General features: G+C 44.5%; 1 protein-coding gene across 1 annotated transcript in view; it reads left to right on the top strand.

Moving 5' to 3' along the window:
* dnal1 (dynein, axonemal, light chain 1) overlaps nt 1–12307 on the top strand; it is a 37475-nt gene extending 25168 nt beyond the window's left edge. The window contains exons 7-8 of the mRNA XM_068038398.1: nt 9206–9346; nt 11345–12307. Of these exons, the coding sequence (XP_067894499.1) occupies nt 9206–9346; nt 11345–11388 (185 nt within the window). The 3' untranslated portion in view covers nt 11389–12307. The remainder of the gene's footprint in view (nt 1–9205; nt 9347–11344) is intronic.
* The last annotated feature ends 1352 nt before the right edge of the window (nt 12308–13659 follow it).

Below are 13659 nucleotides of genomic sequence, written 5' to 3'. Positions count from 1 at the left end.
CCTTTGCGCTAGGTATGACTCCAACCAGCGGAGAGTTTTCCCCCCAAATCCCATTGACTCCAGTTTTGCTAGGACTTCTTGATGCCATACTTGGTCAAATGCTGCCTTGATGTCGAGGACAGTCACTCACCTCACCTCTTGAGTTCAGCTCCTTTGTCCATGTTTGAACCAAGGCTTCAATGAGGTCAGGCGCAGAGTGGCCCTGGCAGAACCCAAATTGAGCATCAGTGAGCAGGTTATTGCTATGCAAGTGCTGCTTTGTAGCACTGTCGACGACACCTTCCATCACTTTACTGATGATTGAGAGTAGACTGATGGGGCGGTAATTGCTGGGTTGGTCCTGGTCCTGCTTTTTGTGTACAGGACATACCTGGGCAATTTTCTATATTGCTGGGTAGATGCCAGTGTTGTAGCTGTAATGGAGCAGCTTGGCTAGGGGCACAGCAAGTTCAGGAGCACAGGTCATCCGTACTATTGCCGGAATGTTGTCGGGGCCCATAGCCTTTGCAGTATTCCGTGCCTTCAATCGTTTCTTGATATCACGTGGCTGAAGACTGGCATCTGCTGGGGACTTCAGGAGGAGGCTGAGATGGATCATCATCTCGTCATTTCTGGCTGAAGATTATTGCAAATGCTTCAGCCTTACCTTTTGCACTGATGTGCTGGGCTCCCCCATCATTGAGGATGTTTGTGGAGCCACCTGCTCCAGTTGTTTAATCATCCACCACCATTCACTCCTGGATGTGGCAGGACTGCAGAGCTTGGATCTGATCCGTTGGTTATGGGATCGCTTAGCTCTGTCTATCGCATGCTGTTTCCACTGTTTGGCACACAAGTAGTCCTTTTATAAATGCTCAAATGAGACCCCAATTAGAACCCTCCATCTGCATATAATTAAAACAATGGATACACTATTAAGACTGTGGGCCATCTGCAGCAGCAGAATTCCAGCACAATCTGTAACCTCATGGCCTGGCATATCCCTCACTCTACCATTACCATCAAGCTAGGGGATCAACCCTGGTTCAGTAATGAGTGCAGGAGAGCATGCCAGGAGCAGCACCAACTATACCTGAAAATGAGGTGCCAACCTGGTGTAGTTACTACACAGGTCTATATGCATGCTAAACAGCAGAGACAGCATGCTATTGATGGCTAAGCGATCCCACAACCAATGGATCAGGTCAAAGCTCTGCAGTCATACCACATCCAGTCATAAATGGTGGTGGACAGTTAAACAATTAGCGGGAAAAGAAGGCTGTATGAATGTTCCCACCCTCAACAACAGCGGAGCCCAGCATGTGAGTGCAAAAGATGAGGCTTAAATATTTGCAACCATTTTCAGCCAGAAGTGCCAAATTGCTGATCCATCTTGGCCTCCTCCTGAGGTCCCCACCATCACGGATGCCAGTCTTAAGCCAATTTGATACATTCCACCTGATATCAGCACACTTATTGTTCATCCCTAATTACTCTTGAGTAGATGGTGGTAAGCCACCTTCTAGAATAGCTGCAGTTAGTGTGGTGAAGGTACTCCCACAGTGCTCTCAGGTTGGGAGTTAGAGAATTTTGACCCAACAACGATGCAGGAACAGCAACATATGTTCCAGGTCAGGCTGGTGTGTGACCTTGGAGGGGTGCTTGGAGGTGGTGGTGTTCCCACGTGCCTGCTGCCCTTGTCCTTCTGTGTGGTAGAGGTCACTGGTTTGAGAAGTGCTGTTGAAGAATCCTTGGTGAGTTACTACATCTTGTAGATGTGGTACACACTGCAGCCTCTGTTTGCTGGAGGTGGAGAGAATCGAGATTTAAGGTTGTGGATGGTATGCCAAGCTTGCGGGCTGCTTTGTTATGGGTGCTGTCAAGCTTCTTCAGTGTTGTTGGAGCTGAACTCATTGAGGCAATTGGAGAGTATTCTAACATTCCTGCTTTGTTCGATGGTGGCTTTGAGGAGTCATGAAGTGTGTTAATTGCCATCGAATGTTCTTGTAGCCACAGTATTTATGTGGGTTGTCCAATAAATTTTCTGGTCATTTGGTGACCCCCAGGATGTTAATGCTATTGAAAGTCAAGGGGAGGTGGCTGCATTGTGTACTGTATACAAGATGTAGTATCTTGCCCAGGCTTCAGCAGCACTGCCCAACCCAACGCACTGTACCACCTAGAAGGACATGGGCAGTAGATATGTCAGAACTCCACCACCTACAAGTTCCCCTCCAAGTCCGACACCATCCAGACTTGGACATATGTCGCCGTTCCTCCATTGTCGCTGGGTCAAAGTCCTGGAACACCCTATCTAAAGCACTGTGGGTGTACCTACACCACACAGACTGCAGCAGTTTTGGACAGTGGCTCACTATCACCTTCGAGGGCAATTAGGGATGGGCAATGAATGCTGGTGTTGCCTGTGATACCCACACCCCATAAATGAATGCATTTTAAAAACCCACTTAATGTATTTAAATATCTGCCAGTTTACATACAGCAGTTTCCCAGAAACTCCAGATGAGATGAATAAGCATATAAATTATTTTTGTGTGAGGGTGTTTAAAGGAAGAGTGTTGGCCAGGACATCAAGAGAGCTCCTCGTTCTTCTTCAGATAGTGAATCTTTTACGAGCAGGCAGACCGGGCTTTGATTAACGTCTGACCCGAAAGATGGTACCTCCGGGAGCGCAGCCCTCTCTCGGCGCTATACTGGGGTTAGCCAAATTATGCGCTTAAGTCTTAGCGTGGGGCTTGAAACCATGACTTTCTGTCTGCAAGGTGAAAATGTTACTAAACTCACCTATGGGTAACCCATGGAGGAAATGGGTTATAGAGTTACGTATACAGCACAGAAATAGACCATTTGGCCCAACCAGTCCATGCTGGCGTTTAAGCTTCACTCAAGCCTCCTCCCATCCTTCCTCATTTAACTCTTATCACTGTAACCCTCTACTCCTTCCTCCCTCATAAGCTTTTCTAGCTTCCCCTTAAATACATCTATACTATTCACCGCAACTACTCTCTGTTAGCAAGTTCCACATTCTAATCATTCTCTGGGAAGAGAAGGTTCTTCTGAATTCTATATTTGATTTCTTGGTGACAATTTTATATTGTTGGTCTCTGGCTTTGCTCTGCCCCACAAGTGGAAACTTTTTCTATTCTATTAAAATCTTACATAATTTTAAAGACCTGTGTTGGGTCACCCCTCAGCTTTCACCAGTTTATGCTTTCCTGTTAGGTATAACCTCACAGTTCTGATATCGTCCTTTTAAATCTTTTTTGCACCCTCTCCAGTGCCTCTATATTCTTTTTATAATATGGTGACCAGACTGTACACAGTGCTTCCAACTGTGGTCTAACCACATTTAGCATAACTTTTCTCTACTTTTCAATTTGATCCTTCTCGAAATAAACTCCAGTGGTTGGTTTGCTTTTTTAAAATAGCCGTATTAACTTGTGTTGCTACTTTTAAAGATTTGTGTATTTGTACTGCCAGATCCCTTTACTCCTGTACCCCATTTAGATTCTTATTTTCCAAGTAATATGTGATGACCTTATTTTTCTTGTTTTTGATTATTTTGTTTTTGATCTCAAAGTCTAAATCATTAATATAAACTGTAAATAGCATTGGTCCCAGCACTGATTCTAGTGGGACCCTAGTTCCCACCTTCTGTCACTCTGAATCGCTCCTTTCTGCCCCTACCTGCTTTCTGTCTTGCAGCCAGCTCGCCATTCTGCTCCATGTCTCCTGGCTCCTGGCTCCACATTCTCTGACCTTATTTGGGAGAGATTAGGCTACAGCATTAGTGATACCTCCCCTTCCCATTGTGGCCAAGTCTGCAATTTCCATAGTATCCTAATCTGTTAACCTAATGGAAAGGTCAATGTCTGTTTCATTGATCACACTCTAAAGACTCCCTCTTCACCATCCCTATAGTGACCCAGTCACCTCATGCCTACTCTGGACTAATGCCCCATTTAAATGGATATCTAATGCTTCTATTTTATAGTAACCTACTTTATCCCCTACATGCCACTACAAAGAGCTGCTGGCTGTATATTTCTGGCCTCCACATGTCAGTAACAGATTTGATTTGAATTTGCATCTGTGCTGCAGGCTTAAACTATAGATAACAGATGACTCGTGTGGCACATAAATGCTGGCATAGATGAGTTTCTGGGCCATAGACTTGATAAAAGTGTTTCATTTGTGCAATAGACGAGGCTTGTATTCCCTTGAGTATAAAAGACTAAGGGTGATCAAATTGAGGTGTTTAAGATGATTACAAGTCTTGATAAGGTGGTTAGAGAGAAACTCTTTTCTCTGGAAGAGGAGTCTAGAACAAACAGAACCTTAAAATTAGAGCTAGGTTGTTCAGGGGTGATGTCAGGAAGCCCTTTTTCACATAAATAATAATGGAAATCAGGACCTCTCTTTCCTCAAAAAGCTGTTGAGGCTGGGACTAAATTGAAAGTTCTAAAACTGAGATTGATGGGTTTTTGTTAGGCAACAGTTACAGAATCAAGGTGGGTAGATCCAGATTAGCCATGATCGAATTGAAGGGCGGAGGAGGCTTGAGGATTGAACAACCTCCTTCGGTTCCTGTGTAGGCAAAACCTGTCACTGGTACTAAATCAACAGCTTCATTCCTCACAGAGCAAGTCTCTTGTAGTGGATTCATGTATTGGTTATGCTAATGATCATCAGAGCTGTATATTTGAGGCTTTAAATTATCGCACTGATGATGAAGGTTGTCAGTGCTAAGCAATGGAATGGTGGCAGTCTTGGCTCAGTGGGTAGCTATCATCCCTGTCTGGTCGTGGGTTCAAGTCCCACTCCAGAGACTTGAACCTATAATCTAATCTGACACTCTGTGCAGCACTCCCTCAGAACTGCACTGGTCATAGGAACAAGAGTAGGCCATTTAGCCCCTCGAGCCTGTTCCACCATTCAGTGAAGTCATGGCTGATCTGCGACGTAACTCCACATTCCCACATTTGCCCAATATCCCTTAGATCTTTGTTAACCAAAGCTATTATCAATCTCTGTTTTAAAATTTACAAGTGATCTAGCATCAATTGCCATTGGTGGAAGAGAATTCCAAACTTCTACCACCCTCCCCCTAATAGGTCTGGCTCTCACTTTTAAACGGTGGCTGTTAGACGTAGACTCCCCAAGCAACAGTAATAGTTGCTCCTCTATCTATCCTATCTGTTGCCCTTAATATCATGAAAACCCTGATCAGGGGTCTGATGTGCCATCTTTCAGATGAGATGTTAAATCAAGGCTCTGTCTGCCCATGCAGGTGTATGTAGTAGATCCCATGGTACTATTGGAAGAGCAGGATCCAGGCCAATGTTTATCTCTCAACCAACATCACTGAAACAGATGTTTCTCATTACTGTTGATGGGATCTTGCTGTGTGCAAATTGGTGCCACATTTCTTACATTACAACAGTGACTATATTTCAAAAGTACTTCATTAGCTGCAGAGTGCTTAGGAAAATCTTGAGGTTATGGAAGGCGCTATATAAATGCAAGTTTTCTTTCTTTCAGGCCTTGTGCTTCTGGTGCGCACACTTAGCATCATATCTTCCTCTTCCGCATACATACCATGTGCATGTACCAGCAGCGGAGGGATGTTAAATCTCCCCTCGTTCCATTTTCTGCCCAGTGATATTAGTGAACAAGTGTGCCGTGCAGTCCGCTGCATAATCTTGCATCACTTTGGATGTTTAACAGACATTTATCCATCTTCTCTGGGCTGGACTTCCCTGCCATACAATCCTCCATTTTAAGCCGAAATCTGATTAACCGTGTCTCACGCTCCCCGTGATGTATTTGAGGGTATATTTTAATTTGCATGGGATAGAATGAAATATTGGCTGTCGTATGACCAAACCTGTGTAGGAATAAGATCAAAATGGGCAATTCCCAGTGTTTCATTTATTTAAATAATGCCTTTAAGTTATCTAACTATATCCCTGTCTCTGACACTCTCTAGGTGAGATTTTAACTCACTCAAAACCCATTCACTTACAGTTAAAATTGGGCCCTCTGTCTCTGACTCTTGGAAATTTTAACTTCCAAGAGAATGTGGATTTGGTAGCGGTTGGGGTGGGGGATGGGGGGGGTGATGTGCAGTTAAAAGCACTGAAATTATTAACACGTCCGGAAGCTGGCTCTAACCTGCTGACTTCCGTATTTAACTGCTACGCAGGGAGAGGCGGATTGTTAATTGCAATAAGTTACTATCTCATTAAGAGTGGTTTTAGCCGGGGTTTTGGGATTTAGTTGTGGGTGCACAGGTGTCCTAGACTTCCTGGAACTCGCCACTGAAAATGAGGCAAGAACACAACAGCAATTGAAGGCGCTGAAGAAATGACAAGCAAAATTCCCATAATACTGAAACCTCACAGCTGTTTTCTTGCCTAATTGTGTGAAAGGTTTTTGCTCAATACTTGTTCTGAGAGATTTCTGCCACTACTTTACAGCTGCTTTTCACTGCTTTGGAGGTTTGTGTATCTGATCTCCATTTGGCAGCTGTGATCTCAGATTGGCATCAGTGTTGCTTATGCTGTTTTAGCTTGGACCTCAGATGAGAACTAAGATGACCAGCAGCATCAGCAGAAGCAGGCGCAGTGCCAGCAACACCAGCAGCAGTCTCCTCCCCACAGACCTGTCGCTCTTCAGGAGAGAGGGGATGAGCAGAGGGGTGCAGCTCGCAGGAGGCAATATCCACAACACGAGGTGTTGCAAGTAGAGGATCAGTTTCCGGGACATATCCGGACACTAGTGTCTTGGGGGGCTCAGGGTCTTGTTTCAGGTGCTGCCAGACATTTGCAGCCTGCTGGAAGAAGACCTGCTGACCACTTAACCAGTGACTATCAAAGTAAATACTGCCCTCCACTTCTTTGCCTCACACTCAATCCAATGGTCTGCTGGAGACATTTGCAGGATCTTACAGTCAACTGCCCACAAATGCATTGCACAGGTGACTTTTTTTAAAAAATTCATTCATGGGATGTGGGCGTCACTGGCCAGGCCAGCATTTATTGCCCATCCCTAATTGCCCTTGAGAAGGTGGTGGTGAGCTGCCTTCTTGAACCGCTGCAGTCCATGTGTAGACCCACAGTGCTGTTGATCTTACGGTCAACTGCCCACAAATGCATTGCACAGGTGACTATTGTCATTTTTGCCAGTGCTGGCAGTTATGTGCACTTCACCAATGTTGCCAGTCAGAATGAGTAGGCACTTGAGTTTACAACTTTCCACAGATGCAGGGCTCTATCAACTGCAAGCATGTGACAATCCAGGCATCGCCCACCCCGTTCACCCAGGAGTGTTCATGAACCATCAGCGTACAGCTGGTGTGCAACAACAAAAAGATGATTATGCAGGCATATGCAAATTTCTCAGCCGTGATAAGAAATGGAAATGCTTTTAGAACAGTCCCCACTTCGATGTCCCCAATCACCATCATCTCTCTCATGGCCCACCTGCACTTCCTGCCAGCAATGAGTTGGAGAGCGCTTTGCAGCAAATCATTGGGGAGATGAATGACCAAGGCTAGGGTTTCATCAATCCTATTTTAAGGTGGCATTCACAGTGTGCAAGCCATTGGTGAGAGCCTGCGTGTACTTGTTTGATGCTCCGTGCAGATGGCTGTTCTTTCCATGGACGAAAATATCAAGGCCCGTGACATCATGCCATCCATGCTTTAGATGGACTCCTTCAATCTTTCAGTAAACCTGCACTGCGTGGCTAGAAAGCCAGCCAGGACATTGCACATTCTTTGCTGCTGCTCCAGAAATATCCCGTTTGCCGACCTTCGAGGTTCAGCATCTTTGTCCAATTGAGCAGAGCTTGGAGTGTCCTACATCTTCTCATGCGGCTCTCTATGGTTGTCCCTATCTGCAACTTCTGCTCTTGCTCACTTGTGATGTGAGAGACACCGGGTGAAAACCCAATTATCTTCCTTGCTGATTCCTTGTGATATTCTGTCATTAGGGAGTGTTGTATGCCACGCGACTGTGTGATATTTAATTCTGTCACCAGTGAGTGTTGTATATCATGTGGCGTGATATTGTCACCAGTGAGTATGGAATGCCATGTGGCTTGTGATATTTAATTCTGTCACTAGTGAGTGTCGTATGCCATGTGGCTTGTGATATTTAATTGTGTCATCAGCTCCATTTCCAATGGCCTGGCACACTGTGACTCTGCTGCTCTCCAGTGTCGCCTCCTCTGCAGATGTTAGTAGCGAGTCTGATGGAGGACCACCTCCAGTTCTCTGCCTCTCCCTAGTGTTGTGCTCTCTTCTGCAAAAAGGCAAAGAAGAGACCTCTGCGTGAGAGTAATGGCATGTGTCGAACAGATGAATGAACAGACATTTGTGACTGTGAAGGAGAGGCATGACTTTGTATTAAGGTGAGGGTGAGTGTCAGAGGTGGATGGCCAGATAGGGGATTTGAGGGAGTGCATAGACAGGATGGGTGCATCAGTGAGATAAGTTGGTGTGAGGAGTGATGTGGAGGAGTAGGCTTGAGAAGGCAGAGTGACGGGGTTCAGGGTGATACATCAGGATGTAGTTGAAAGTGCTTCTGTACTCACATTTTATGACCTGTTCAGGTTGTTAAACTGCTTTCGGCACTGAATCCAGGAAGATGTCACCACACACCTCCAGCCACACCACCTTTCTTTCACTGGTATGTTTCATTCCTCATTAAGAAACAGTATCTCCCTGTAGGACCTTACAGCCCCCAGCGTCACATCCAGAAAGTCATAACTAAAGCGAGCTGTAGACTTAGAACTTTGTGTCTCCGTTCTGACAGTTCAATCTCCAGAATCCATCAACTGCTATCTTTGCAGTGCACCTTTAAGTACTTGAGTTGAAATTAACTCACGCGGGTTATCATCACACCTGCTCAACCTAATTGATCAGGAACCCGAAAATCAGATGCAAGTACAGTTGCTGGGTTTAAAATGTCATTGATAGCAGTGCTGCACTTACTCTCAGGTTTCCTGTGTGATACCAGACTCCCAAGCTCCCAGCGTGTTGTCAAGTTAAAACTCCCTCTTCGGTCTCTGACTCCCTTGTTCTATCTTCCTGTCTCCCCTGCACGCCCTGTCTTCCTCGCGCACCCCATCTTGCCGCTGCCCTGCCTCTTTCTTTGCCCCTTGTACGCACACAACTTTGACTGTATCTTTTAACTTTCAGCTGAGTTCGGCAAGCTGGCCGATCTTCCCAATCTGGTCGACCTCGTCTTTGTAGGGAACCCCATTGAAGAGAAATACTCGTCTGAAGGCAGCTGGGTGGAGGAAGCAACAAAAAGGCTCACTAGGTTGAAGAAGCTGGATGGTATGTTCATTTTACCCGTTATTCCTGTTGTAGACAAAAACAGTCCATGTGCTCAGTCATATGCACACAAGAACTAGTGAACTCTTCTGCTATTATGGATGAATACAATTTTAACCTGAATCCTCTTGCATTCCAGTACATATGGTGAGCGACGTCATAAAATATAACGGTCAGCACAAATCAAAGGGCTTGATCTACAACAACTTCCATTTATATAGCACCTTTAACATAGTAAAACATCCCAAAGCACTTCACAGGAGACTAATCGGACAAAATTTGACACTGAGCCACTCCAGGAGATATTAGGAAGGTGACCGAAAGCTTGGAGTGACTTAAAAAAGGGAGAGAGAGGCAGAGAGTTTTAGGGACGGAATTCCAGAGCTTAGGGCCCAGTTAGCTGAAGGCACAGCCACCAATGGTGGAGTGATGAAAATCGGGGATGCTCAAGAGGCCAGAATTGGAGGAGTTTAGATATCTTGGAGCGTTGTAGGACTGGAGGAGATTATAAGGATAGTGAAGGCGGGGATGGGGTGTGAGGCCATGGAGGGATTTGAAAACAGAATTTTATATTCAAGGAATTGCTGTACCAGGAGCCAACGTAGGTCAAGAAGCACAGGGCTGATGGGTGAACAGGACTTGATGCAAGTTACGACATTGGCACAGATGACCTCAAGTTTACAGAGGGTGTAAGATGGGGCCCAGTCAGGAGAATACCAACTGAGAAGTAGATAAATCAGATCTTTACACAGTGGATATCTGAGAAGCAAGGCCGTACACACTGATGCTCACTGCCACACACTGGTGGAGTCTGGTTTGGTAATTTCCCTTTCTGATGGGCTTGGCTGTATGTAAGGGAAGGGAATATTCAGCCTCAGAGTCATACCAGCAGAGTAATAATTTAATGATTTCAAGCAAGTGGATTTTGTCACATCAGTGAGAATAGCTCAGACCATAGTTCTAGTCTCCATATCATAAAAAGTATATAGAAGCACTGGCAAAGGTGTAAAGATTTGCAAAGGTAACACCACAACTTTGAAGTTATAACTATCGGGAAAGATTCAGCAGAAAACTGAGAGATGCCCTGCTAGAGGTCCTAAAATTATGAAGGGGTTTGATAGGGTACACGTAAAGATGATGTTTCCACTTGTGGGAATCAATCTAATAAATACAGCAAGGAATTCAGGAGAAATTCGTCCTGTAACTGTGCTGTATATTGTATGTGATTCTATGTAGTTTGCAGTTTCCGTGCATGCTGTGCACAGACATCGCCGGAAGTACTTAACCAAAGAAAAAAAAAGCAAGGTATCAGCTGTGACTCAGTGGGTAGCACTCTCACCTAATGAGTCAGAAGGTCCTGGGTTCAAGTCTTACTCCAGAGACTTAAGCACACAGTCTAGGCTAACACTTCGCTGCTTTACAAAGTGAATGCTGCACTGTCTGGAGGTGCCATATTTGGAATGAGACTTTAAACTGAGGCCCTGTCTCCCCTCAAATGGAAGTAAAAGATCCCACAGTGTGGTAGCGTGGTCGAACGCACTGGGTTAAGGTTCCTGTATCTGCGGAGACGCGGGTTCCAGTCTCCACTACTACCAGAATTTGAGTCGTTTCGTCTTTGAAGGCTGAATGGCCTGTTCCTATTTCTTATGACAGTATTCAAAGAAGTGCAGGGGAGTTCTTCCTGGTATCCTGGCCAAAGTTTATCCCTCAGCCAACATTACTAAAGCAGTTTAACTGGTCATTTATATCATTGGTGTTTGTGGGTTATTGCTGTGTGAAAATTGGCTGCTGCGTTTCCCTACACTATGACAGTGACTACACTTCAAAAGTACTTCATTGGCTTTTGAAGTGCTTTGGGACGTCCTGAGGTCATGAAAAGTGCTGTGTAAATGCTCTTTCTACAGTGGAATGGTCAGCTTTACTCACTTGCTATGGGTGAGTATTATGTTTTCAGAAGGCAAACAGACATCTTTTTGACAATGTAACCTCTTGTAAATTTAGGGGTCCCCGTCATTAAACAAGTGGAAGAAGAGGCTGAAGACTAACACCAACACCTCAACGGCTGACGTCTGAAAGACCTCCCAACGTATTCCTCCGCCATTGCACTTTCTGCACCCTTCCTTGTGACTGGACAGCGTCTCAAGCTGCTTGTAAACTACAGTTCCTAGAAGTCTCTGAGCACATTCTCGTTGTGTTGCCTTGTGATTTTATGTTTGTTGGAACAGCGAGCTTGCCTGAATCCAGTAATCAGCTCATAATTATTTGAGTTTCTCTTTCAACCACTAACAGCAAAAGAGCTGCTTGAACTACAAAATGTAATAGTTTTTTTAAATAGTTTTGTGTAGCAAATGCATTAACTTCTAAACACTGTTCAACTACATGGTAACCACTTGCTTATTTCTGATACTGCACTTGAAGTTAGTTTTTTTTGTGTTTTAACTTATTTGTAATTATAAATTAATTCTAGGACGTTACAGGGCAGCTATGTAGCTCAGGAATGTGATGTTGCTTTTGGACTAGGACTTTCCTTTGCCTTGCTTCTCGTGCACAGAACAGCAGCTTTTCTCCATGCTTCTCCTGCCAAGCTCAGTCCAGATTTTTAAGTGATTTCCTTGTTTTTGTAAAGTGCTTTTTATCTGTTTTATACAAAATTATTTATCAGAAGATGTTGTACTTGTATGTGCTATCTTGTGAAAAATGATTTATTCTGGTAACTATTAAAGATAATTAACTTTCCCAGGTCTTTTCTTAATACTGATGTACACCCCTAACCGCATGGCCTTTCACCTCTTCCTGTCCTGAAGAAATCGGGCTGCTGCCTAAAACAGCCATCACACCCCTCATTTATGTTAATCGGGTCATCACAAGTATGTTTTTATTCCATATTTATATTGGAGTGGGAAGGCTGAGAAAACACCTCCCGAGGAGGCAGGAGGAGCAGGAGTTAGGGATGCCAACTCTAGCTGGGTGTGTTCCTGGTGGTTCTGTGGCCTCTCCCCTCTAATTGTCCCGTCACACACACCACCACTGGTCCATCATCTGGGCATACTGCCTTCCCAAGGCCAATTGGAAATCAAATAAACTTTGTTACCCTAATTGGCTTAATCTTGACTGTTGGTGAAATGGCCTTTATTCCCTCATCTCTTATAAGTAATAATTAGAGTCTTCAAAAAATGAGAAAAAAATGACTTTTATAATGCTTCCTATGGATTTTCTCCTACAGCAGGGTCCAGGAGATTAATCTTCAAATGCTGGAGCCTCCAGGACAACCCTGGAGCGTTGGCAACCCCCTGCCTGTGAACATACCACAGACTCCTAACCGCTTGCATATGTGTCAATAAGGTCTGAGGCCCAAATTCAGGCCTTGAGGTTGGGACGCGCCGTCCCTATGAAGTGCCATGTCAAGGTCCAAAAAGAGGCCCAGGTGAACTTCTACTCTATTGATTCCTTGGTGGAGTAAAGTAGAAGCTGGTCCCCAGACATATACACTCCCTGGTGGGTTGGGGTGTCACTACTTATTAATGAAGAACAGAGTCTTTGATTACTGTTTTCTCTCTTCCCTTCTTAGCCCAGGGGCACTGAGGACACCGTGTAGGCCAAGATCAGCCTAGTTGGCCAGAAGGTGAAACAGGACCTTCCTGGTCTATATGAAGAAAATGCAGGGTTGAACCACCAAGGGGGCAGCCTTTTCAACGACTGGCCGGTCCATAGATTGCTACACCTGCAGTTTAAGGTGATATGTCCCTTTACTGTTCAAAGGTTTTGTGGGCAGTTATACACTGTTCCACAGAGAGCTTTTGCCCAGCTGGCAATTAATTTTTATCTAATACTGATTTAACAAAGTGCAAAAGCATGCTATTCCTATACAAGCAATACATTGGAAAAAGGGCAAGAGGATTTCTTTCTTCATCCTTCATTGTGATCTGAACTGGATACTAGTTTCTTGAGTTTAGAAGATTAAGGGGTGCTCTCATTGAAGTATTTAAGATGATTAAAGGATTTGATGGGGTAGATGCAGAGAAACCATTTCCTCTATTGAGAGAGTCCAAGTAAAGGGGGCATTATCTTAAAATTAGAGCTAAGTTGTTTAGGGAGATGTCAAGAAGCAGTTCTTCACACAAAAGGTAGTAAAAATCTGGAACTCTCTCCCAAAAAGGCTGGGGCAGGGAGCCAACTGAAAATTTCAAAATTGATATTGCTCGATTTTTTTTGTTAGGTAAGAATATTGAGGGCTATTAAACCAAGGCGGGTAGACGGAATTAAAATACAGATCAGCCAAGACCTGATTAGTTTAAGGGGCTACACGGCCTCCTATT

The sequence above is a fragment of the Heterodontus francisci genome, chromosome 9 (assembly GCF_036365525.1).
Source record: "Heterodontus francisci isolate sHetFra1 chromosome 9, sHetFra1.hap1, whole genome shotgun sequence".
NCBI lineage: Eukaryota > Metazoa > Chordata > Chondrichthyes > Heterodontiformes > Heterodontidae > Heterodontus > Heterodontus francisci.
Note: the sequence above shows the minus strand (reverse complement) of the source record. Positions and strands in the feature narration are given on the sequence as shown.